The sequence below is a fragment of the Natator depressus genome, chromosome 7, assembly GCF_965152275.1.
Source record: "Natator depressus isolate rNatDep1 chromosome 7, rNatDep2.hap1, whole genome shotgun sequence".
NCBI classification, from domain to species: Eukaryota; Metazoa; Chordata; order Testudines; family Cheloniidae; genus Natator; species Natator depressus.
Genome location: NC_134240.1, coordinates 683,766 through 709,167, shown reverse-complemented (window position 1 = coordinate 709,167; position 25,402 = coordinate 683,766). Strand labels below are relative to the sequence as shown.

The window sequence follows — 25,402 nt, the reverse complement described above, 5'->3', positions numbered from 1 at the left end:
AAGACTCTAGAAAGGGGAGGAATGTTCCTAGTGGAAATTTCAGTGTGCTTCTGCTTGGTCCCAGTTAACGGCATGAGACGGCCACCCCTTCTTGGGCATTGTTTATCAGGGCAGAGAAAGAGCTACCAGCAGGGCTGATGGATGGACAGAACAAACTTTACCCTACTGGTTGCTACTGCCTCTGCCTGGCCATCTCTTGGGACCGCAGAATCCAGCATGACTCTCTTGGGTGTTCACCCTGAGTGGGAAAGGCATCCTTACCAGACAGACCCAGGGAGGGACATCAGCTGCACTGGCTTCTGCTAAATCCTGACCACTGGGGTCCTGCTGTCATCCCTCCCCAGGGTCACTTTTCCTTCTCCTACCTTGTTTCTCTTCCTTCCCCTCTTATAAGACAGAGGCAAAAGTCTGGCTGAGCCGCCAAGACAGTGCCTCCTTTTACAACAGACTGGGAGCCTGTGACCAGAGAGGCAGCTTAGCCAGCGTCAGTGAGGGGCTACGCTGGGCCTCTGTTACTCCAGCAGGGAGGTTGCAAGCAAAAGCAGCCATCAAGAGACAGAAGCTGTATTTCTCTTTGCTATTTCCCCCTCCCCTTGGGCCATTATCTTCCCGTCATCTGATCCTGTTCATTTCAAGACAAAACGGCAGCAGCAGCTCGAGACCATCAAAATGACCGCCTGCGGCACAGACTAGCTACGGAGACGGTCAGTGGTTTCTCTCTGTGACACGGACTCCACACACACACCAAGTGCAATTAAAGGCTCTACCTGTTTTTCTTCTGTTTCACTAGATTGAGGAGAGGTCAATACAATTTAAATGGCGGCTGTTGTGATGGGAGTCACCAGCGACAACTCAGCAGGAAACCCCACATAATAGTGAACAAGGGCTTAACATCTTATCCCTCACAGGCCCTCAACACACAGAGTCCCTCAACATGCAGGCTCCTCCTCTCCATCCCTTGCTCCCCAGACTCCCCTCCCAAGTACCCCAGCTCACTGGTGCTGCAGAAAGGCAGTGATCAGACTCGAGGCTGCTAGAATGCCCTTCATTATGGAAAGCAACTCACTTGATTTTAGCCTGTGTCCTGGCAAACCCCCAGCTTCCCACCACGCCCCCCTGCGCTGTGGGAAAGCATAGCCATCACGCAGCCCGAGGTTAGGCTGAGCCCCTGTGCTGTGCAAGCCTCACTGCCCACTCTTAGCGATTACATCTTCCTCTGCCATGGGCACCCCGGGGTTCAGGGGAACAGGCTCAGATGTCAATGGATGCAGTTCAGTTTGAGCAGGTTCCCGTCCCCCTCTCCACATGACACTTCACTTCAAGTCTCCTGTGCACGTGCTGAACACTCACTGCCAAGCACAGAGCGCACTTCCAGCATCGGGAGAGCTGAGCATGCAGGCGGGAGAGACCAGAGACCCTGTACTGACGGAATCAGCGGGGCTGAGACTGGCATGCAGTTCAGGTCAGGTGGGACCGCCACCACCAGCTCTGCCTCCGCACACTTATGTTATTCATGCATATGGACCGAGGCAAAAATCACCGGGAGCAATTCTCTGGCCTGTATTATACAGATAATGGCCCCCTTCTGAGCTTCAGTCTCTGAACCCACTGCACTCCAGGTCTTCAGAGCAGCATGAATACAGCTCTCTTTCCCTAAACCTGACCTTTATTTTGCTAAGAAATGGTCTGCTCTGGTGCACCTCACCTGGGTTTCGGGACCTCCAGTGGGCTGCTTCCGACCCTCAGGAAGGTGTCCGAATGGTTTGAGGAGGAGGAGCTAGAGGACTTTGCTTCCTGGTAAGGCAGTCTGTCTTCAGACTGTGGGGTCCGGCTCCAGAGCACTGTCTGGGGAGAGGATGTGCGGCTCTTCCTCCTGCAGGACAACAGGAGCCCTGGGTGAGAAGTCAGCTTCCCCATGCAAGAAGCCATTCCACCTCAGGGCAGAGATTCCCCCCTCCCCCGCCCCCGACTACAGAGATTCAGCTCCCTCCAAGCCCAGGAGAACGAATTAGTCAGGTGTAACTGCACCAGCAGAGTCTGCCAGACAGATGTGCCCTGCCCCCAGCATCTGCTGAGCTCTTGCCCCCCCGAGCCAGCTCACACTTCTGGAGTGTGGCACGTCAGAGAAGAGAGGGAGCAAGAGGCCACCTCGGCCCATCGCCTAGGGGCCAGGGCAGGATCGGCCCATCCGGGACCATCCTAATGTCCTGCCCCATCTCATTTTAAAATGCCCTAAGCGCCAGGCCTCCCAGCACGTCTCTGGGGAAGACGCCTCCAGTCGAATGGCAATTCTCCAGTGAACGCCCATAGCTGCGTGCAGTGCTGTCATGAAGGGTTCGCCTGCACTGCAATGACACACTCGCAGCTGGATCGTGTCAGCTGACTCAGCTTGCGGGGCTGTAAAATTGAGGTGTAGACATTTGGGCACAGGGACCCCTCCCTCCTCATGAGGACCCAGAGCTTGGACTGCAGCCTGAGCCCAAACGTCTACGCTGCAATTTTACTTCCCCGAGAGCTGGAGTCAGCCAACACAGGCCAGTGGTGGGGGTTTCACAGCAGCGTAGACATATCCAGGGGAATAAACCTGTGTAAGCAGCTCAGAGGTGAGGGATCCGAGAGGACAGAACAAGTCAGCCAGCCGTGCCAGGCCTCTGATCACGGTCACTCCTCTCTGACATTCCTCCATTTGGGCCCCCTGCTGACAGGGGGCAGCCGCATCACAGCTCGAGACAGGGCTGCTCTCCCTACCTGGGTGGCATGTCTCTGCATTGCCCCTCTTCTAGTCAGACCACATGCCAAACTCCTGTCCAGTTTGCTGCCCACCACCGCCTCCCGGCTGACAGCCATTACTGCTTCCCTTACATGCCTGCCCACGAAGGGAGAGTTCTGAACTGATCCCCCAGCCTTGCAAGTCAATCAGGGTTCCCCTCAGACACCAAGGATTTTCTGGCAGGAGCGCCAGCTCCATTCTCCCAAACGACAAGCAGTTGGCCAAAGCCCTCTCTAGCCCTTACTCTCTTGCTGGTACTGTAGTGTTGTTTTCAGTGCAAACCAGTAGAGCTCATGAAATGCCCCATATGGTGACAAGAACTGGGGCAGGCAGAGCCCTGAAGGAAGGTTTTAAATCCAAGGACCCCTACAAGCTAGTGTGGCCATCCTGGCTTCCAAAGAGACCACAAGCAAAGACAGCAGAGAATCCACAGCTAAACCCATCTCTTTGTACAGAGGAGGAGAACCCTATGTCCTCCCTTCACCCCCCAAGGGCTTGTCTGCACCATGGGGGCTACCGTGCCATAGCTGGGGTGCCCCAGCAATGCTGCTGTCACAGCCACGGAGGGTTTCCATTGCTGGAGGAACTTCACCTCCCCGAGAGGCAGTAGCTAGGTTGAGAAGCATTCTTCTGTCGACCGAGCTGTGTCTACCCTGGGGGTGAGGCAGGCACAGCGATGGTGTTCAGTTTTTTCACACCTCTGAGCAAGTACTTATGTTGATCTAAACATTTAGTGTAGACCAAGTCTCAGGATGTCCCACACCTCAGCCGCTAACGGCGTGTTATGGACCTCACATCAACGCTCTGCCAACATTCCTCCCTGCATAACCTGCAAGGATCTCCGTGTATAGCTAAGCAAGGAGCGCCTGGCGTTTGGCAGAATGCATGTACGTGGAATCGTTTGGCACCCACAGCAACGCCCCAGCCCCCCGGCACCCACAGTAAGTGAGCGAAGCAAAAAAACACACAAGTGTGAGTCAACCCCACAAGAACAGCAGCTGTTTCCTCCTCTAGTTTTCCCAGTGCATCCTGGCTAGTCCATGTTTTGCTTCAACAGGAAGCGCCTGGGGGACGAACAATGCTATTCAGGTTTTGAGTCTGTGGCCTACCGTTGTGGGTCCTATGAAGTACTGGCCATTACCCAGAGCCCTGGGGTGGGGGAGCTGCTTTGTACTTGTCGCGGTCGAGTAGCGGTGGACAGCCAGTCGCTTGTGTTAGAGGTGACCCTGCACTAGGTCAGGTATACAAGTGCGCTGTTTCAGGCTTCTCATCCCTGCTCTCATGGTCCCCAGGTTCGTTAAACATCTCACTGCACCAGGCGTGAGGAAACCTGGGCTGCCAGAAGCGTGCCGCAGGTTACTCTCCCCCAGAGCGTCTCCAGACGCCCCAAGCACAGCCCAGATTTAATTTAAAATAACTGCAGCACAAAATAGCACTGCTGCTCGCGTTTAGGGAGAGGAGAGAAAAAAATTAAACTCAGAGGGGCAATCCCAGAGAAAGGCTCTAAAATCCCCAAACCCAGCTGCCCCTACAACAATGAGCCTGCCAGATACCCCCCCTTTCCTGACCCCAATTTCACCATTGTGGCTTCATATCAGCCACAGGGTAACCAGACCTAGGAGAGACTCTCTCCCGTCACTTTTCAGGAGAAGTGGTCAGTGTTTTGCAATCTTTTTGGAGCCATCTCCAAGAGCTGTAAGTAACAGTCTAGCCAGCTTCCGCCCCCAGGCCAGCCACTTGGCTTTACAGAGGCTGCTATTAGCTTGGGCAGGCCACTGTACAGGCTTAACCCCGGCTCCAGCTGGCACCGCCACACTGCGGAAGTGGGAGGAGATGCCAGCTGGGTGCACAGGGAGGGAGGACTGCTCCAAGAAGTCCTGCTTTTGGAGGGACCATTCTTCACCCAAGTCCCCTGTGAGATGCAGAGTCACTAATGGGAAGTAAGAAAGCCACTCCAGGTATGGAACCACTGGGGCAAACGGACCCGCAGCTCCGCAGTGGGCAAGACTGCCCGAAACAACTGGCTTTGATGTGATTTCAGTGCACTTCAGAAACAAACAGAGCAGCTGCTCTGTCCTCAGATCATGGGCCAGGCTGTAGGCGAAGGCCTCCTGCAGAAGCACAAGGCAGCCCCTCATGGCAGGAGCATTCTCAGGACCTGCTGTAACAGAAGGCCCTGGAGCTCTGTAGCACGGGTCCGGGTTAGTACTACTCACAGCCGAATTCCTTCCTTCTCTCTCCGCCGTGTCCTGCTGGTGCCTGTGCCACATGGAGCGGGCGCTCAGCAAGGGGACGGCAACTCCCTGCTCAATACGCCACCTTCTGAGCACGGCATAAGGCAACACCTCGAACCTGCCCCTGCCTGCTATGCCCTGGCCAGGTGCTTGGGTGGCTTCTTACCAAGCGGCCTGGGTCTGCGCGCCAGCTGGCATCAGCTCCACCACCTCAGAGGTGAAGCTCCCAGATGCTCCTGGTGAACTCTCCAGCACTAAGGAGAAGTCACTGCTCAGGCTCGTGGTGCTGCCCCGATCCCTCTGCTCTGCAAGAAGGAAGACAGAAGAAGACTGAAGCCAAGCCTGGAAGCCTTTGATTAGCCATGTCCCCATCCTACTTCCCATCCCAATCCCTTGCTGGTGTCCAAGGACTTCATGCAAACACCTCGTGGCACTTCCCCCACAAACCCACTCAGCCCTGAGCTCCTTACGCGCACTCAGGGGAGTGGCCAGCGCTCTGGGATAGCACTCACTGAGCATGCAGATCTCTTCCACAGTGAACCCAGGCAGCAGGCTCTTCCTCCTGGGGCGAAAAAGGAAACAGTTACACAGGATCAGAGCCATGGGGTTGTCCGCTGCCATCCTGCCAGGCCAGGCCAGGAGATCGAAGAGGGGATCCCAGAGCACTAACTGACCCTCGACCTGTCCCTAGCCCTCACGCCCTCTGCCTTCCGTCACGGCACCAAAGGTTGCAAACAGAATGGGGCTTGTCCCTCTGCTCGCCTGGCACGCGACAGAACTGGTGTTTGCAGTGCTGTGGGTCCCAGTGTTCCCCTTCCAGGGATGGGGGCAGTGAATGAGGAGCCGACACGGAGCAGTCCCTGGCTGGGGTGATGGTAACGGACATGCTTCTACCCCCACTCCCGGCTGGGTTGGGAAGGGAGGAGAGCGCTCAGCTCCTGCAGCCTGGAGGGACCCGGCAAAACCCTATGCAGAGAGGTTTAGTTAAAGTCGTTAGAAGCCTCCCCCAGGAGGGGCTGGATTCCTGCCATCTCTACACACCGAGGGGCTATTGTTCAGCCATCTCTCCTCCCCCAACGCCCTTGACTTACAGCAGTACAGACGGGACTTGCTGCGGGCCAGAAGGCGAGTCAGAGCCCTCTCGGCCATCGGCTCAGCCGGGCTAATGGACCCCCCCAGACATTTCATTCAGTGGAGAGCACATTTCAGCCTGGGCAGCTTTTCCAAGTGTGACGTGTGCACCTCACAAGCCTTGGCCCCATTCTTCAGCCTTCTGAGTGCAGAATAAATTAAGGGAAAGTGGGCCAGGACACGAGGGCTTCCATCTCCCCATGGTAACAGCACTAACGAGTCGCTTGGCTCTAGTCCAGGCAGCAGCCGGCGCAAGCTCCTTACCTCTGCAGCGTCACAGCAGAGAACTCCTCAGAGGTGATGTGCTTCAGAAAATTGAAGCAGAAAAAGAAAATCTGAGCAAAGGAAGAGAGAAGAGAAGCTTGAGAAAAATCCACAGGGGCTGCAGCCTCTTATTTTAATGGGGGGAGGATGCTGAGGGGAGGGGGCAGCAGTGCATCTACAGCTACCACCAAAGTCCACCATTAGCCACAGTCACATTTTGGGCCCTCTGTTTCAGAACCCTCTGCTGGCTTGCCCTGGATCGGAGTGTGGAAGCCCCCCAGGTGTGGCACCACCACCCTTCCCTGACCAAGGGGAGGTTCCCTTGCCCTCTGAATGGGCCAGCTGGGAGAGTGCATGTCAGAAGGCTCCTAACCCAGGCACACACCAGTCGAGAAGGCCAGGACAGCTTCTCTATCCTTGCCAATGCAGCACCAGTGGGCGAGGGTCACTCAGCAGCAGCTTGCCAAAAATAGGGACGCTCAGGAGAGCAGTGACCTCCCCAACATCAAATATCACGGCACAGCCTGCTCTCTGATCTGGCTGTGCCCCACATGGCTCCCACCACCCGGCACAAACGTCTCTTGCCAGAATGACAGCAACAGGACAGCTTATCTGCAAGGATCACAAGTCTCAGGACTGTGGTGCACCAGCCGACAGCTAAATAGCAGCTATGAACCCCCCCCCGGTGCCAAAGCGCCCGGAAGAGAGGCACGTGGTTTAGCTACCCAATTTGTGAACAACTTCTCAACTAACTATGTTTCAGCACTCCGAATTCAGAAGCCTGAAACGTCCCTTCTCAGAGCTGAACCAAACCGTTATGTCTCCAGGCACTTTTGTCCGAGATGAGGTAAGGAAGGCCCTTACTGACAGCGGACACGTCGGGATTACAAGATCTAACCCACCCACATATAGTCCTTGGGCCCTGGGACAGCGTTCTTTCATGGAAGTAAGGAGCAGACACAAGGTACAGTCCTAATACCGCCAAGGCCTGGCTACAATGGATACCCAGCCAGGTCAATGAGACGTTGAGCTGCAAAGACTGCTGCTACCTTGAGCCTGCTGCCTAGTGGGTAGAGTACTACATTCAGACCCTGCCCACCTACTGCCTCCTGCAGGGCCACTCACCTCTTCTCCTTTACTGAGCCGATCAACCAACATGTGCCTGGAAAGAGAGCAAGGGAAGGGAGATCACAAAGTAGGAACGAGAACGAGCAGTGATGGACCAGGCCATGAGCAGTCGGGGACAGCTAGCGGCCTCAGGCGTTGGGCAGAACCTGCACAAGCCCCTCCCGCCAAGCAAGGCGGCAAGCAGCTCAAAGCAGATGTGCCAAGTCCCCTAAGGAAAACCATCCCCTCAACCCAAGCAGGTCACCCACTAACCCGACCACGAGAGGGCCCCTCTGAGAGCCTGCCCACCCTTGGGCAGTGTCTGCACCCCTCAGTGAACCTACCCAAAAAGGAACCAGTCATAGGCCACTGTCAGGTAAAGAATCTCCGCAGGCTCCAGTGAGGCATGGATAAGCCCATCCTGGAAAGGAAAGAGGAGGGAAGCCTCAGGGATGCAGCAGCCACTAGAACTGGGACTGAGGGTGCAAGCCCCACTGGGAATCGCCAAGGAGTGTCTCCCAGCACCACACAGGGGGACATCCAGCTGGCTCTGCCCCACTCCAGGTGCGGACCAGCCCCCATCTCCATTACATGGCATCTCATGTCCAAAGCAATTTCTCGTCAGGCTGCAAGTGCAGATGCAGCCCTAATGCAAAGCTGCAGGTGCCTTACCTTGCCCCCTGGGAATACTGGGCCTCAGTACAGGCCAGCACGCCAGGCTGTGCCTCCAGAGCCCATTCCTACACCCCTCTCCAGACGCTGCCCTGGTAGCTAGGAACAGCGACTGCTCTTCACCCTCTTTGGGTCACATGGCTGCTCCGCCACCCCAAGCGGTCACTCCCCAAGGCACAACAAGTCCGTTCCGTACTCACAGCCCACAAGGAGAGGCGCAGGAGGGCGACGAAGAGAGGGGTTCGGTCCCAGCCGGATATACAGTGTACCAGGAGCCCGCTGTCATCTGCTCCAGGGGCGGGAAGGAGAGAGAGAGCTTTGTAAGGAGAATGGAGCATTACTTGCACCGTATCTGTGATTCACTGCACACCACCCCCATGCAGCACCGAGGGCTGTTTGCAGGGGAGGGAAGCAGGAGCACAGCTGGTCTTACTACCTAGAACATCGTCTTGGGAGAGGGCTGTCTCCAGAATGAAGAACTTGGAAGGTCCCTGATTCAGCATGCCATGCCAAGCTGTTGCGATCCTAGTCTCCCCAGCTGCTAGGAGTAAGGAATCCCCATGACAGGGGACCAACAGCCTGCCCACAGCCTCGAGTCGCCCAGTTATACCGCCTCTAGCCCCTCACCAGTCAAAGCACCAAGTCTGCTTGAGGAGAACATTTCCATCCTTTCCCCAGTCTGAATGAGCTAGACCTCAGCTCCAGGAGCAGCAGGTCCCCTTTCACCCCCGAGATGTGATGACATCTCCACAGAGCAGAGCGGCCAAGAACAGGCCACCACCACCTCCATTGTACAGACTGTTCACATGGCATGTGCCATGTGGCAGGAGCACACAACTTGGCTGCTAAGTCACCCCTGGCTCCTCCTAGGCGTTGGCAGAGATTGGATGGATCTAACTCTGTGCGTGCTGGGTGCAGTGTCTGACGCTGCCCTAGATCTACATGCCACCAGCCCACAGCTGAGGGGCTTGGCAAGAAGCAAATGAAAATGAAAACGGAAACAGACAAAAGGAGACCCCCCTTTTGGAGCCCCTTCTGAGGCCACACCCAGAGAAACAGCCCCAGCAATACAGGAATAGCAGGGTTTTCCCTTCAGCATCTACAAACCCTAGTCCTCGTGCACAGCTTGCAAAAGCACTGAAGTAACTTGGAGCCCATCTCATCACACCAGGGAGGTTCAGAGCTGGGGGAAAATGGGACCTTGGCCTTTGACAATCTAATTTTTACATAATCAGCCACACTGCCAGTGGGGGAGGAGAAGCCTCGTCCAGGGGTTGGGATTTTCCTGGGTAACAGGACTCCCCTTTGAGTACTGAAGTCCAGGACAACACCCCACAAGGGGCAGGAAGAGAAAGAGTCAGATTCTCTACAAGGCCTGGCCAATAGCAGTGTTAAATGCCCTGGAGAAGTCCCATAAGCTCTGGCCACAGAGCCAGCTGGGAGTGCAGAGAAGGAACAAATCTCACCGTCCCCATTGATGAGTGAGATCAGCAGCTTCAGGTAGTTCTGTGTCTGTTGCACCAGGTCCCAGCTCTGTGGAGAACAGGAGGTGAGGCCCTTCATACAATTAACCACTGCCCTGCAGCATAGGGAGCCTGCTCTGCTCTCTCTGTGGCCGAGTGCAGGAAGAGGGCGCTAGGGCTCAGACAATCCCATGGCAATGTCCAAGGGGGCAGTCCTCCCACTCCCTACCCAGCCTCCCACTGGCGTGCCAAGGTGCCAGCCGTGCCATCCAGGAGACCCTGCAGACAAGACAAAGATTGGGGCCAGGGGCTGGGCTATGAAAGCAATTCTGCTGCTCACAGGACTTCCCCAAGAGGCTGGTCAAACCGCCGAGAACAGGTTCTTTTGACTAAAGGGAGGACACAGAACCCATTTTGCCATCACAACAGCAGGGCGAGCCAAGCTGCATAGGAAATACAGACATTCTGCTGAGCTCTCCCTGAGCCACAGTATGTTCAGAACAACGACCCAGAGCCAATGAACTCCCTGCTGGGTGCCGACCCACTTCTGCCAAAGCCCCAAATGCATATGGGGAAAGGTGACTGAGCGGTGGTGTTCCAGCTGCAGAGCGTGCTGGTTCAGGCATGCCGTGGTGAGGAGAGTCTCCCCTGCGACTGGAGTGCTCTGCCTGCAAGTCTCAGACAAGCTTAAGTGACCCCCTCCCCTTGCTCCGCAGACAGGTAACAGATTGCAGGAACCACGGCATTCCCAGCAGGAGCACAGGAGGGTGGCTAAATCCAGAGAGCTCAAATGCTAAAGGGACACGGGAAGCAGATATTTTACCTCCCTAAACAAAATCCTTCCAGTGCCCTATTAGCACGATCACAGCCCATCGGCATTTGGCCACCAAGTGGTGACTGACTGCAAGAGGCTCTGCCTCTGTGGCAGCCTGCACTCCCCACCCCAGCAAGGCTGCATTGTGGGAATGCACGGATGGTGCAGGCAACCAAGCCTTCTAATCTCCCCCTGCCCTCGAATGAAAGGCGGCTCCTCTCAGCCCTGCTTCAGCAGCAGCAAGTCAGAACACTGCAGCAGCACCCGAAAGCGCCCGGTGATGGTCAGACGTCCAAAGACACGTGCCCAGCTCTGCAAAGCCAGCACTCTCAGAAACAGATGAGTGGGGAAAGGGACACACCATATGCCTAGACGGCAGGAGCACATGTCCTCCCAACATTTTAGGCTGGGCCTTTCATCTGCTCTCCCTCCAGTCTTGTCAGGGTACCTGGGGTGAGCAATTCCCAGAGGTCATCCGGTATTCTGATGAATAGAGCCAGCCGTGCTCCAGGGCATCTGTGCTCCCACTGGCTCTGCTCTGAGACTGCTGGTTACTTTTGATTCATGTTGCTTATGTTGGTATTTTAATATTTTTGTTGCTGATCCTTTGACAAATAATGGCACCAACTCTGAGGGGCTGAGAGCCTCTCTTGGTACTCCAGGGTGAGCAGTGGAGGATGGAGCGTGCCAGGCGCTTCCGCACTACAGCTTGCCATGGGAAACCGGAGAGGCTGAGGGAGCTCTGGAAGGTCAGGAAGCAAAGTGGAACAGCCTGCAGTATCGCTGTGCTCTAATGCAGCATGGAAACGCCAGCGTCAAGGAAGCCGTGGGAGCCTCAGCGGTAACCCGGGCTGCTGCTGCAGCAGTGAATGAGGGGAGCACACTGGTCAGGTGAAGAGTCGTCCACGTTCCAGTCTGAACCGACTACAGAACCCCTGCCAGTCTGAACCAAGAGCACTGACTCACCTGGCTCCGTGAAGGGCAGAAAGAAAGAAGCCCTGGCTAAGAATCTTTCAGTAGTAAGTGAAATCTGTCCAGAAGTGCCATGGAAGGCATGCTCCTTCTGGCAGTGTCTAGCGAGCGCGGTAGGGTGTGCGCGCAATACTCGGCATTTACAGAGCTTTTGGCCCAGATTTTGCTTTTTGCTGGTGATGCATCAATATAACAGGATGAAATGCCAGCTATGCCAGAGACGTGATAGCGTGGCATGTATTTTACAATCACTTGTATGTACACCACCTTCGCAGGCCATCACCACACTGAACAATAGCACCTTGAGGGCTCTATGGAGCAGGAGGGGTCATCGCTTCAGCAATCAGTCAAACGGGAACACCTTCTCTGTGGGCCCATCTGGAGAAGCCAGGTCTCAAGTTCCTTTCACATGCATAACTGCACAAACCAACCCTGTGAGCCTACACAAGCTAGGCCTGTATAGCTAGGATTGGGTAATTTACTGCAGCTACTATTTGGCTACTCTGAAACTGAGGAATGTAGTTTTCAAATCTAAAAAGGGCCTTGTTAGCCGTATGTGAGGGCCCGTAACAAAATGAGGCATATTAGAACAGAACTGCCTATTTCTCTGGAGATTTTGAACCCATCTAGAAAACAGGCAGCCATTTTGCTGTCTCCCCACTGCCCAGTTTAATTTGCAATGGTACCTATGCATGCAAGCAAAATGGCTGAGGCCAGGAATGCCCCATGTTAGTGACATTTCTGGTTTGTGGGTGTAAGTCAGCTGCTTTTCTAGGCAATGCTGCAAGGGGGTATTGGAGTGATTAGACCAGACAAAGGTGGAGGGATGATTCCACAAGGTGATTCCGTGCACACAGGACAGCATGGAGATGCTCAGGAGAGAAAAGAAAAGGAAGTGGAGGCTGGCGTCATTGGAAGAGTGGCGGGGACACAAAAGGAGGCCACGCAAGCACACACACTTTGAAGGTAAGAGCAAGAGCAGATGCGAGGACCCCAGTGAAGCAACACCGAGGGGGCAGGAGACCTGGAGGGCCGTGCTTGGAAGCAAAGGCAGGAAAGGATTTGGCAGTGGCATTTTGGATGGAACTGCCTCCCCTGAAGTGATGAGAGGGGCTCATTCTGTACGTGCAGTTCCCTGCTCTTAGATACAAGGAGCGACAGCCTCATGATCTGAGTGCTTGCGTGACAGGCGTGTTCCTACTCGCAGGCCTCTGCTGCCAGGGAGCCATCCTAGCAGAGCATGCAGTTCAACCTGCCACTTAGACTCACTGGGTGATGCTGCACAACCTGCGCCATGCAAGAGGACAGACTAGAGAACCAGAATGGCCTTTTCTGGCCTTACTCTGAATTCACCAGTGAGCGCCCCACTCCTCACCTGGTACTCGCTCCAGTCAATGTTCAAAGACCGGGTCAGAGACACTGGGATACTTAATGGAGCATCTACGTAATCCTGCAAAGAGACACCTCAGTCAATCACAGAGTACTACTGAAGAGAAGCCATTGGGAGGTAACTAGTTACAGACAGCAAAACAGCAAGAGACGAACAATGCTTCTAGCAGAACAGGGCCCAGCAGCACAAACTGTGGAGTGATTTGATCACTTCTCCTGTTCTGGATTCTACCAGTGCACGACTGTTTCTGGATGGGGACATATGCAGTGAGGTGAACAATTATAACCTGCTGGAGTGACTGGCATGCACCGTGACTGTTTCCCCGATCAGGAGAGGAGAAAGCTGGGGACAAAGCAGCCGCCAGCCATTTCCAAGAGTTCTCCATTGCAGAGCTGTCCCAGAGCCACACCCACCCAAGAACACAGGCTGCTTGAGAGCTGAAACCAGCTGTCTGCAGTGTCGCTCAGCACTCTGAATGAAGAAGTGATGCCCTTGCACAGTGCTTGGAGACTGGAAATATTTCAGCTTTGAGAAGCCATTCCCCTGAAGAGAGCAGCATATTCTTTCCCCATACAGTACAGAGGAGCTCCCACAGATACTCCACACATCATAACGTGCTGCCCGCCGCCCACCACCCCAGAAATTCTCATGACTTGGGTTATTACCAGACCCCAACACACAGCTTCCCTCACGCTCTCACGCCCACATTCCCCTTGCTCTGCAGCATGCTTCTCCAAAATAGGAGACACCAGGACCGGTAGCTGCAAGGCATTCCTTCCCATTCTCCTTGCACGGCCAGCATCCAGGACAGACTACATCACTTCTGTTAAGCTCTGTCTGCCCCACGAGAGAGAGAAGCATTACAGTACAGCCAGGTGAGTTCAAGGGTCCCCAAGGCCTGTCCCATCCTCCCATGAAGGACAGACAAAGTAAATACAGAGGACATCTATTACATGATGACATCATGTTGCTGGATACCAGGACACCAGAACACCACACTTGCCATAGGAGGCTGGACCATTGGCCTGAGCTGCTCTTTAAGGAGTCAGCGTTCAGAGATGCCCTCCATTTGTTTGGTTTGAGGGCTGCTGATTCCCTTCCCGTGCCAGGGAGGAAGCACAGACTTCACCTGCTATTTTGAAAGTCCAAATTCAGTTGCCAGACATAACAGACCCGAGAGCTACCCAGTCAGAAAGATCTTGGTACCTGCTTCCAGTTAAATACGAGACCCTCAGCTCTGTAATCCCGGTCTTTGTACTCCTTAAAAAATTCACAGCCTGCAAGAGAAGAGGTAATGAATGACAGTGCAGACAACTGATCACTAGCAGCAAAAGCCCCTTTGGGACTGGCAGCCTTAGCTCAGGAGCCAGAGGCCCCAGAGCATCAAGTGAATCAGCAGCAGTATGTCTGTAGGAGTTAAAGAGCAGCAATCAGCCCAGCGTGCAGCAATGATCCAAAGCACTGACTCAGAGAAAGCAAACACCAAAGACTGAGCACATCTGGAGCTTGAGACACCCTGATATTCCTCCCTTCCCAAACGGCACATTTCACAGAGTGAGCCCCAGCTCCCAGGACCAGCACAAGGCTGTATCAGGATATCCCAGCAGGTGCCTCAGCAGAGCCCTGGGGGAAGGCCAGGACTGAAGGACCCTGACACACTAGGAAAGAGGTCCTCTGCCACTGAGCACCAGAGCCCCACACCTGCAGTGACCTGAGGGGAGGTCAGCGGACGTGGCACATGTGCTGTGTTCACAGGAGTACCTTGGTAAGTGTTTCCAATAGGACTTGAGGAGCACACCAGTGACTGCCAGCCAGCTCGTCACAGGGAAGTGGGGCACCGAGTCCCCACCCACACGAGCAGGTCCAGAGGCAATGCCCTGGGGGAAGCCCAACAAGTTTCAGACAACCCCATGTTTGGTCAGTGTAAACCCTTGGTACACACTGACTGTTGGGAGGGAAAGAGACCTCTCTCTCTTTCCCCAGAGCCTTGTGGACTGGGGAAACCCACTAGCCCACACCTCCTACAGCCTATGTTTTTTGGGACCTCTTCTCCTATGAGCCACCTTACTACTCTGCTGCCACCTGCACAGGTCACTACTGCCCAGAATTCTCAGAACCAAGCAGAGAGAGTCACTTCAACCTCCTGCTGCTGGGCAAAGCTCTGCGTAGCAGCATTAACAGCTGTCTGCAGACTCCAGCAGACCACACTGCCCCAGGCAGGAGCTCTTCTGAACCACTGTTTGTACAGCAGTAGTGAGTAGAAACCAATCAGGGATCATGGCCCCACTGTGTTAGGCACTGCACACAAGATGGTCTCTGCCCCAGAGAGCTCTCATTCAAGGAACCAAAAAAGATAAGACATTGCTTTTTTTTTTTTTAATAGAAAACTTATATCTGGCTTAAATGATGGCTTACCCAATCCCCCCACCCCAGTAAGAGGCTCCCAGACATTTTGTTGAGTTGTTAAGGGGGCTTTTCAAACATTAAACAAAAGAAGTCCAGAGAGCCAATTCAGAGTGATGGCAGTGAGAACTGGCACTTAAGTACCGCAGTGATGGGCACATCAGATGTCTGCGAATGAGAGGAAGCCATTTGAATTGTGGGAGCATAAGCATATCTACAGACCCCTCTCCTTCAACACACATGCTCACTACATTCTGGAAACTCCAGATCAGAGCAAGCCAGGCTAAGAACCTGAAATTCTTACAATGCAACTCGTGATGCAACCTAAATTTGAGTATTTGCACAGAGTTTTACCACCCATTCGCCATGTTGCTCAGCTTGTGTGTATATGCACCTGGCTTAACGCAATGCACAGTATTACTCTCCTTCCACACCACTACTGTGATCAGGCAGTACTCTGAAAGAGGCGAGGCTGGTACTCTAGTTACATTAAGCTCAAGCATGGAAGTGAGGAGCTGTTAAGGGCAGCAGCTGCAAGGGCACAAGGAGAGGAAGGAGCATTTTGATGTTGCTGTGACTATTATAAATGGGGTGTGCCAGGCCCCACAAAACAGCAGCATTTCATTTTCACAGCCTCCTGTACAATTCTCCCTCCTCTGTCTAAGACCTTCACAGAATTAGCCACCGGGCCTGGCCATGGGGACATTATGGCTGAGCCTAAACTCTGTCGCACACACAGGTACTCAAGTTGCGTAGAAGTGGCAGACAGATGTTTTTGGAGCTAATCCCAGAAGCCAGCGACATTGGCTTCACTTCTTGGCACCTTGACTATGTGGCATAGCAAACTCGATACGTAGCTTAGTTTACATAACTTATATTAATGCAGCCCCCCCCCCCCCAGTTTTCTTTTGTCCCTGGTCTTTGTCTCAATCTGCACCTTCACTGTAGGACATCGGGGGACACGCTGGGAGGTCTGGCAAGGGAGAGGAGAGGGAGAGACAGTTTGGGTTTGGAGCAGCAGCTGGGGCAGCTGAGGCTTTGCAATAGGGGGAATGAATCTCCCTTTCACCCCCCCCACCCTTTGTGGGCAGGAGCAGGGGGATGGAGCCTTGAACCCCGAGAATCCCTCCCTTCCCCCTGGAAAGCAGCCATCTCACTCTCTGTACACTCAGCCATGTAATTGAATCCAGCACCAATGGGCAGGCTGAGCCCCGCCGTTTGTGTTTAGGTGATTAGCATTAACCAGTCACTGACAAGGGCCCTCACTGTGCTCCAGAGCTAACACAACCAGCACGGCCAATCGGAGCAGTTCACACCAGTTGGCAGTCTCGGGGCACTGCACTGCAGACACAGCATGGCAGTTCTCTTCAGAATGACAAAGACCAGAAACATTTTAAAAATCTTTTTGCGACAAAAGGCGGCTTCCATGGCAAATTCCCAAGCATGCAACCTGGGGTGGGGCTGCAATACCCTGGCTGGATATGTAGAGGAAGCTTCTGAACCCAGCTACAGCTCTGGGACCTCCTCCCTGCACTGGAGACCCTTCTGCCACCACAAGGAGGGCTCAACGCAGATTGGTGCTGGCTGCATCCTCTAGTTCCTCCCCTGCTGCCCTCAGGAGAGGAGTTCCCCCTCCAGAGAAAAAAAAGAGAAACATCCAGCAACTCCCAGTTGCTTCACCACACACAGAGACAATTCCCAATCCCCACCAGCAGATTGTCACCTGGCCCTTGGGAGTCCCTCTGGACATCAGTCCTATACCTGGATATGGGATGGAGAGGAGGGTAAAATCGGCATAGCGCTGAGCTTTGTCCACTTTCTCGGAAGACGTCACACTGAGAAGAGAACGGTGCATGTATTTAGTGCATTCAACACAAAGGCACTAACTCCCAGAGGGCAGGAGAGCACTCCATCTGACCTATTAGAAGAATCTGCCTAGCCAAGCAATTCCTCCTACAGTGCTACATGACAGAAGAGCCCTGACTCCAGTTGTGGGTTGTGGAGTAAGAGTTCAGCTCACGGACAGTTACACCCTCAGCTCAGCTGAATCCCAGGGGAGGCATTCCCAGTCACTCATCCACCCACAGACTGGAAGGATGCCCCCACTCAAAAATGAGTCTCCTGATCATCGCACCAACTAGCCCCACAGGAGGAAGTCGCATCACAGCTGTGATGCCATGGGGGATTGTGCCCCATGGATCAGAACATCCACCCACTCACTCCCTACTCAGAGAAGCCATAGGACAAACAGGAACCTATTGTGACTGCAGAAGATGACAAAGTTAAGCAGCTACCATGGTCTTCACAAAGGTACTAGTATGCTTGACTTGGGTACGGAAGAGAGGACCTTGATGTATGGCCTTGTATACCACTGGGGTTTCACTTTAAGGCACTTGCTGAATGTCTGGATAACATCTCTAGAAGGCCCTGCCATGAGGGATCTAGGAACTCCTTCTGGAATGCACTTAGGGGAAGTCAGACTTTTGTGCTTGCTTTAGTCGCTGGTCTGCACAATCTAAACAGCAGCTCCATTCCAAAGCCCACATATGGGCAAAGGACGCCATACTCACTTTAAGCCAAACTTCACTTTCTTGTTCTCCACCATCAGGTCACAGATATATTTGACAGACAGGTATCGAAGCAGCTTGATGTCATGTCCTCTGACCTTGTCAAACAGCTGGGAGTCTGCATTTCTGCAACAAGGTACAAGAGAAGGCAAGATTCTCAGGGCCAGTCAGACAGATTCAGTTTCCTTCCTGGGCTGCAGAGAGCCTGGATTATACTTGCTGAAGCAGCACTCCACTAGTGGCACTCAAGCTGCCCTGCCCAGAGCTCTCCTACCCTACACCACAGGAATGCCTTCAGACCCCTTCAGCAGAACCCTGCAACCAAGAAGCAGGCTGGTGCCATTCATTCCTACAACGACTGCCCAGCTGCTCACTGAGCACTCAGAGGGGTTAAAGGGCTAATTTTATAACAAGTAATTAGGCAGAATCTCAGAAGAGCCATCAGAACCGGTGTGACTTTCTGTGATGTACTTATCCTTGAGAGAAAGTGCACAGCACCAAGCAAGAAAAGCAGGCCTCAGTTCCTCAAGGGCTGGAGGCCTTTCCCCCATGGACTTGGACACGCTCAAAAAGCAGATCCTCCTGGATGACCGAAAGCCAGTTTACACCCTGGAGCTATCCCATCTGCAGAGGCAGAGCCTGCATTCCTGCCCTTTTCTGAGGCTGCTACAAGCAGCCTGTTCCACGTAACTATAACATGCAAGCGTCAGAACCCCAGTGTGGAGAAGTGAATGGAGTCCTCAAGCCATAGCCTAACAAGAGCTGGAAAGAAAGGGGCGAGCCACTTCCTGGTGTGATTCACAGATGTTACAGGCAGATGGTACTCCTGATAGACTGGTCTGACCTCCTGCTCAGCACAGACCTAGGACTTACTTGAATTCATTCCTGCTTCAAGTCCAACAGTGCGAACGTGATGCCTCGTTTATACAGCTCAGAGTCACACTGACTTTGTTGCCGTATTGTGCTGTGAACCTGTCTAGTTCTGTTCGCCAACACCCATAGGTCTTTCTGCATTGCTGACCCCACATGCCTCTCCCACCCACCGAGTCTCAATTCGGCAGGATTTCCCTTCCAGGTACATCAGCTGCAGTTTGGCAGGCAGGCAGAACGGTGCTACTTTCAGTGTCCTTCTTCCTGCCCCAAACCATCACCATGCTGCAGTCACATATGCAGCCTGTTCCTCTCTAAGCAGATGTCCAGAACCATTTCTCCTTGGTCTGGATTATACATCTCGTAGACCCAGAAGTACCACTTCTGCGTACTTTAGGAGCCTCTTTAATGACTTGGGATCTGCCTGCCCCAGTCCCTCCCCCTCTCAGCCTCCAGTGGGAGATGGGGCAGCTTTAGGGAGCTAGTTGGCCCCAGTGTGCTAGCACATTAGGTTTTAGCACATTAGGTTTTAGCTAGCACATTAGGTTTTTGTACCTACACGCTGAGACTTTCTGAAGGGCTCATCTTTATGAACAAGGCAAACAAGAGCCCACAGCCTGCAGTGACCCCACACTGCGCCCACAGTTCAGTTTAGACAGGAAGGAGTTGGAAATTCAGAGACTGAACTAGCCAATCAGCTCTTAACTCCTCTCCCTCCACCCAAATACCACATACAGACCTGAACGCAGAGTCTTCTTCTGAAAGGTCTTCGGTATCAGCCCAAGGATCATCAGAGCCCCCTGCAGGGAAGCCACAGCAGGGACCATGCATTAGTGGCCAAGGCTTGCATAACAACTCCAGCTTCTCTCCCACTTCCCATCCAAGTGGGTTACAAGTTGGCTTTGTCACCTCACTTAAAAGAGTTCTCAGCTGTGACCATCTCCAGCCAGAAACAACCCCACTGTCCCACACACCCAGCCCATCAGTTTCATGAGAGCAAGAAAGGGTTTAGACAACCCAGGCAGGTCTGTTCCAGGATGGAATCCAGAGTGGAAAGATGCCATTAGATCACAGAACCATTCTCTGGCAGCTACGGCAGAAAAATTAGCCACGCTCACTAGTGTTTTGTCCAGTCTAGTTTTAGAAGATCCAGGTTATGGGCTCCTGCCACTTCCCTTGAGACTCTCACAGACTAATACATGTTGCCATTACCAGAGTTGCAATCCTAAACCTAGATTTTATGCCCTTATTCCTAGTTCCATTCCATGTAGTACACCAAGTTTTTCACCCTTTTAGTGACAACACCCTTCAAATATTTGCAGATCAATGCTCCCCGCCAGCCACCCTTTAACCAAGCTAGATATACTGATCTCCATAATGACAGGTTTCAGAGTAGCAGCCGTGTTAGTCTGTATCCGCAAAAAGAACAGGAGGACTTGTGGCACCTTAGAGACTAACCAATTTATTTGAGCATGAGCTTTCCTGAGCTACAGCTCACTTCATCGGATGCATTCATCATGTTCTCTGTGTATATAAATCTCCCCACTGTATTTTCCACTGAATGCATCCGACGAAGTGAGCTGTAGCTCACGAAAGCTTATGCTCAAATAAACTTGTTAGTCTCTAAGGTGCCACAAGTCCTCCTTTTTGATCTCCATAAGTCACCCCCTCCATCCCCCAAACATTTTTTGCTACTATTCACTGATCTCTCAACTGTGTCAATACCTTTCTAGAAATCAGGAGCCCAGAAACAGACACCATATTCCAGGTGGTACCATACCAGACAGGGATTATTACATACTGGCCCACACACCCACCCCCAAATATGCACAGGTGCTATATTCACACTGATTTTCAGGCACTGAATAGCCACTCAAGTATATATGCTTCCGCACTTACCTGAGAAAATGTAGTTGTACCCAGTACGTCCATACAGTTCTCCCCATCCAGCCAGGGTCGCGGACCTACAAACATGCTGGAGAAAATGTCGTTATTAACTACTTATAAAAATTGTATTCCTCTGCAGGTCTTCTGCCCGTTTACACTGAAAGCTCATGCCTTGTTTCTGTCCACTGAGAGCCCTCTATCTCATCATTCTCACTTCCCAGGTTTCTCCCTGGAACTGAGTCTCTATGGTCTGGATTATTTTTCATTAGCTTGTGTATTTTCCAGATGAATTTCAGAGTTATTTCTTACCACATTTCTGACCTCTAGTGCCTGTATTTTCCTCAGTCTCACTAAATTAGTCATGTTGGAGTTCTGATAACATACTGGCTGAACCTGATCTTCCCAATCGTTACCTCACTACCCTCCCCCCCACCCAACAACTGATGACATCGATTCACTCGTTCTTAAGGGCCAGCAAAGTCCACATGACAGTATCCTAGCCACTGGTATTTCAGGTAAGACATAATGAGCCAGAAGACCGTTAACATAGTTCTTCGAGTTGTACCACACACGTCCTTCCACTGTAGGTGCATGTGCTACTCCTGGGGGAATTCTGTGCCACCGCGCAATGCAGAATTTGGCAGAAATTAACGTTGTGAGCGCAGAATTTCCTTTACCCACATAGAAATGGGCTGCAATGCTGCTAGCCGCCACTGCGGGCTGCTGGATCTGGCAGAGCCCAGCTCTTACATAGAAGACACTGTGTGTGTGTGTGTGGGGGGGGGGGGGGGCCGCTAGTGTGTTCCTGGCCGCTGCACTTCCCAGCGTGCCCTGAGGGAAGGAGAGGGCAGTGTCTGGGCTGGGGGGGCCTCAGCTGGGCTCTGGGTGGGTTGGGGGGGGGGGGAAAGAGGAAGGTGGCAAAGAAACAGAAACTGGGTTGTCATAGGGGTTTCTTTAACTCTCTTCTCCTGGGAGAATTTTTGTGTGTGTCTGTATTGTGACAGGTCTCAGAGGAGCGGCCGGGTTAGTCTGTATCCGCAAAAAGAACAGGAGGACTTGTGCCACCTTAGAGACTAACCAATTTATTTGAGCATAAGCTTTCGTGAGCTACAGCTCACTTCATTGTTTCAGACATACTTGCTGGCAGGTATTTTGAAATAAATTACCAAAGTAACTGAAACTGGTGTGATTATGTCATATGATTTTGACAAAATTGGCAGAATTTTAAAATGTCGTGTGCAGAATTTTTAAATAGTAACGTGCACCTCATGTACAGTTGGAGATTTTCCCTCCACAGCACCTGTCAGGGCAGCTTGAGCGCCCTCTTGTGCCTCACACCACTGCATGCAGCTACAGAGGACCACACTGTCCCCAACTCCCCTCAGTTCCTTCCCTGCCCGGGTAAGACTCCGACAGAGAGAAGGAGGGAGAGTTGTGGAATGGGCATGTACAACATGTCTCGAAGAACCACCATGATGGAAAGGTAGGGACCGTTTTTTCTTCAAGTGACTGCTCACATCTGTTCCACTGTAGGTGACTCACACGCGGTTTAAGCTGGAGGTGGGCTTGGAGTCTACTCAAAGCTGTAGGAGCACTCATCCAAATCTGGCATTGCCTCTAGATTGATGGGAGATGGCCGAGTGAGATGCAAATGCATGGCGTGCTGACCAGGTTGCCAAATTACAAACATCAGACAGTGAATACAAACCAGAAAGACTGCAAAAGCTGCCTGTGACATGGTCAAGTGAGCCATCACTTCACCTGATGTTCCACCTCTGAGTAATCAGTGGCATAAATGAATACAGGCAGAGACCCTCTGGGGGGCCCTTTACTCTGTCTGACACGGTGACGAAGAGCTGAGATCTAATCCAATCCAATAAAAAGCCAAAGCTCTTCTAACATCTAGAGTATGGAGATTTTCTTCCCCTTTACTCAACTGGGGCTTTGGAAAGAAAGTCAGGAAATAAATCGTTTGATTCACGTGAAATTCAGAAACCATTTCAGACAGGAATTTAGGGCGCAGTCGAAGGAAAACCTAGCCCCTCAGGAAAGTTGTAAAGAGAGGCTCTGATACTAAAGCTCTCAGCTCCCCATCTCTCCTGGCCAAGGTTATAGCAACCAGAAAACCCACTTTCACAGACAGATAAGAGAGAACAACTTGCTAGTGGCCTAAAGGGGGGACACCCATCAACTTTTCTAGCACCACATTTAAACTCTACTGTGGAACTGGGCTATGAACCTGTGGGTATAATCTGTGAAAACCTCTTAGAAATCTGATGGACATAGGGTTTGAAAAAGTTGATTGGTTATCCACAGGAGGGTGGAAAGCTGAGATGATATCCAGGTGGATGGTGATGGAACTATGAGCTAACCTTCCTGGCTCAGAAACAAAAGACAGTCCACGATAATGGCAATTTGGAGCCTGAGACAGGAGGCGTGCCACTTTGTATGGCCCAGACAGAAAACCCCTTCTATTTAGCATGGTTACTTAACGTAGTTGCAGGCTTCCTGCACCCCCTGAGAGCAAACTCATTTGGGGTAGTCAACCATGAAGCATCCAAGCAGTCAGGTGCAGGGCTTAAAGGCTAGGATGAGGGAAGTGGCCATGGCCCTGGGAGATCACATTCACATCTCTTGGGAGTGGCAGCGGAGGTCTGATCAGTGGTTTTCAATTCTACTAGTCCCAGTGTCGACAGGGCCATGCAGGGGCTCTTAGAATAAGGTGTGCGGTATCTTGCTTGACTTCCGATAGGACTTTGAGCAGGAGCGGAACCGGTGGGAAAGCATACAGCAGGCCTCTCAACCGGACCAGGAGGAAAGCGTCTGTCAGTGAACCTGGGCTGTGACCCGCTTGGGAACAACAAAGATGACTTTTTTGTTTTCTCTTGTTGCAACCATATTGGGGAGTTCCCCACTGCTGGAAAATGGACCTGGATACATCTGGTCGAAGAGACTACACATGGTGACCTGCCAACAACCTGCTCAGGTGGTCGGCCAGACGTTTAGAACTCCCAGAAGGTACACAGCTTTCAGACTGATGGAACTGGCAATGCAGAAATCCCAAAGGAGGATCGCCTCCTGGCATAACTTTGACAAACCTCCTTCTACACTCCACCCTCCATTGCTCGTTTACACAGAACATGGCTGCTGTGTTGTCCATGAGTAACAACAAATTCCACCTCGATATGCAGAAGGAATGCCATAGAAGCCAAACAGATGGCCCAGAGCTCCTTGATATTTATATGGAGACTTAGATCCTGGAGAGACCAAAGGCCCCGAGTCTGACAAGGACCTAAGTGGCTCCTCAACCTATATCTGATGCATCTGTGACTAGGGTGAGAGTCTGCAGTGGAGGGGCAAAGGGAACTCCCCACAGATGTTCGTATGTTCTACCCACTAGTACAGGGAGGACAAGACCCGAGCAGGCCTATATAAAGACGAGCTGATGAGTACACCATGGCTAGCCAACCCTGTAGTGCTCTGGCAGGCTGCCTCATATAAGTGCATGCTGCTATGCGTCCTAGAAGACTGAGGCTGTTCTGAACCGTGGTGACAGGGCACCTCTAGATCTACTTGGCTCTGGCAGGAAAGCCTGGCCTTGGTAGAGTCCAGGACCCCCCAGTGAATTCTGTTCTTTGAACAGGAGACAGAATGGATTTCTCTCTACTGATTAGGAGCTCCAGCACATCGAACATGGTACAAATAGTGGCTACACTGGAGAGTACCTGAGACCTGGACCAGCCAGTCGTCCACGTAAAGAAATACGTGGACTCCCAACCTTTGCAGGAATGCTGCTGCTACAGCCACACATTTCACGAATATGCGAGGGGCTACTGACAGTCCAAAAGGCAGTACTGCAGATTGGTAGGAGAATTTGTTGAACATGAACCTCAGAAATTTTCAGTGGCTCTGGTGAATTGCTATGTGAAAATAATAGGGCTGACAAGCAATTAAAAAAATTAATCGTGATTAATCGCACAATTAAAGTTAATTGCAATTAATCACACTGTTAAACATTAATAGAATACCATTTATTTAAATATTTTTGGATGTTTTCTACATTTTCAAATATATTGATTTCAATTACAACACAGAATACAAAGTGTACAGTAGCTCACTTTATTTTTATTAAAAATATTTCCACTGTAAAAAACAAAAATAGTATATTTCAATTCACCTAATACAAGTACTGTAGTGCAATCTCTTTATCATGGAAGTTGAACTTACAACTGTAGAATTATGTACAAAAAATAACTGCATTCAAATATAAAACAATGTAAAGCTTTAGAGCCTACAAGTCCACCCGGTCCTACTTCAGCCAATCGCTCAGACAAACAAGTTTGTTTACATTTGCAGGAGATAATGCTTGCCTGTTTCTTGTTCACAATGTCAGCTGAAAGTGAGAACAGGCATTTGCATGGCACTGTTGTAGCTGGCATCACAAGATATTTACATGCCAGATGCGCTAAAGAGTCATATGTCCCTTCATACTTCAACCACCATCCCAGAGGACATGCGTCCATGCGGACGATGGGTTCTGCTCAATAACGATCCAAAGCAGTGTGGAGCTACGCATGTTCATTTTCACCATCTGCGTCAGATGCCACCAGCAGAAGGTTGATTTTCTTTTTTGGTGGTTCAGGTTCTGTAGTTTCCACATCAAAATGTTGCTCTTTTAAGACTTCTGAAAGCAAGCTCCACACCTTGTCCCTCTCAGATTTTGAAAGGCACTTCTGATTCTTAAACCTTGGGTCGAATCCTGTAGTTATCTTTAGAAATCTCATGTTGGTACCTTCTTTGCATTTTGTCAAATGGACAGTGACAGTGTTCGTAAATCAAACAACATGAGCAGTCATCC

The 25,402-nt window shown here is 52.0% G+C and overlaps 1 protein-coding gene across 3 annotated transcripts in view; it reads right to left on the bottom strand.

Annotated features, from left to right (window-relative positions):
* The window catches only part of MTMR14 (myotubularin related protein 14), a 54,967-nt gene that overhangs the window by 16,607 nt on the left and 12,958 nt on the right, over window positions 1-25,402 (bottom strand). For all 3 annotated transcript variants that reach the window (XM_074957256.1, XM_074957255.1, XM_074957253.1), the window contains exons 4-17: window positions 20,557-20,632; window positions 19,397-19,457; window positions 17,791-17,913; window positions 16,982-17,055; window positions 14,024-14,094; window positions 12,803-12,877; window positions 9,645-9,711; window positions 8,379-8,464; window positions 7,851-7,927; window positions 7,525-7,561; window positions 6,400-6,470; window positions 5,517-5,566; window positions 5,171-5,309; window positions 1,706-1,873 (exon numbers count right to left, since the gene is read on the bottom strand). In XM_074957256.1, the coding sequence (XP_074813357.1) occupies window positions 1,706-1,873; window positions 5,171-5,309; window positions 5,517-5,566; window positions 6,400-6,470; window positions 7,525-7,561; window positions 7,851-7,927; window positions 8,379-8,464; window positions 9,645-9,711; window positions 12,803-12,877; window positions 14,024-14,094; window positions 16,982-17,055; window positions 17,791-17,913; window positions 19,397-19,457; window positions 20,557-20,632 (1,175 nt within the window). The remainder of the gene's footprint in view (window positions 1-1,705; window positions 1,874-5,170; window positions 5,310-5,516; window positions 5,567-6,399; window positions 6,471-7,524; window positions 7,562-7,850; window positions 7,928-8,378; window positions 8,465-9,644; window positions 9,712-12,802; window positions 12,878-14,023; window positions 14,095-16,981; window positions 17,056-17,790; window positions 17,914-19,396; window positions 19,458-20,556; window positions 20,633-25,402) is intronic.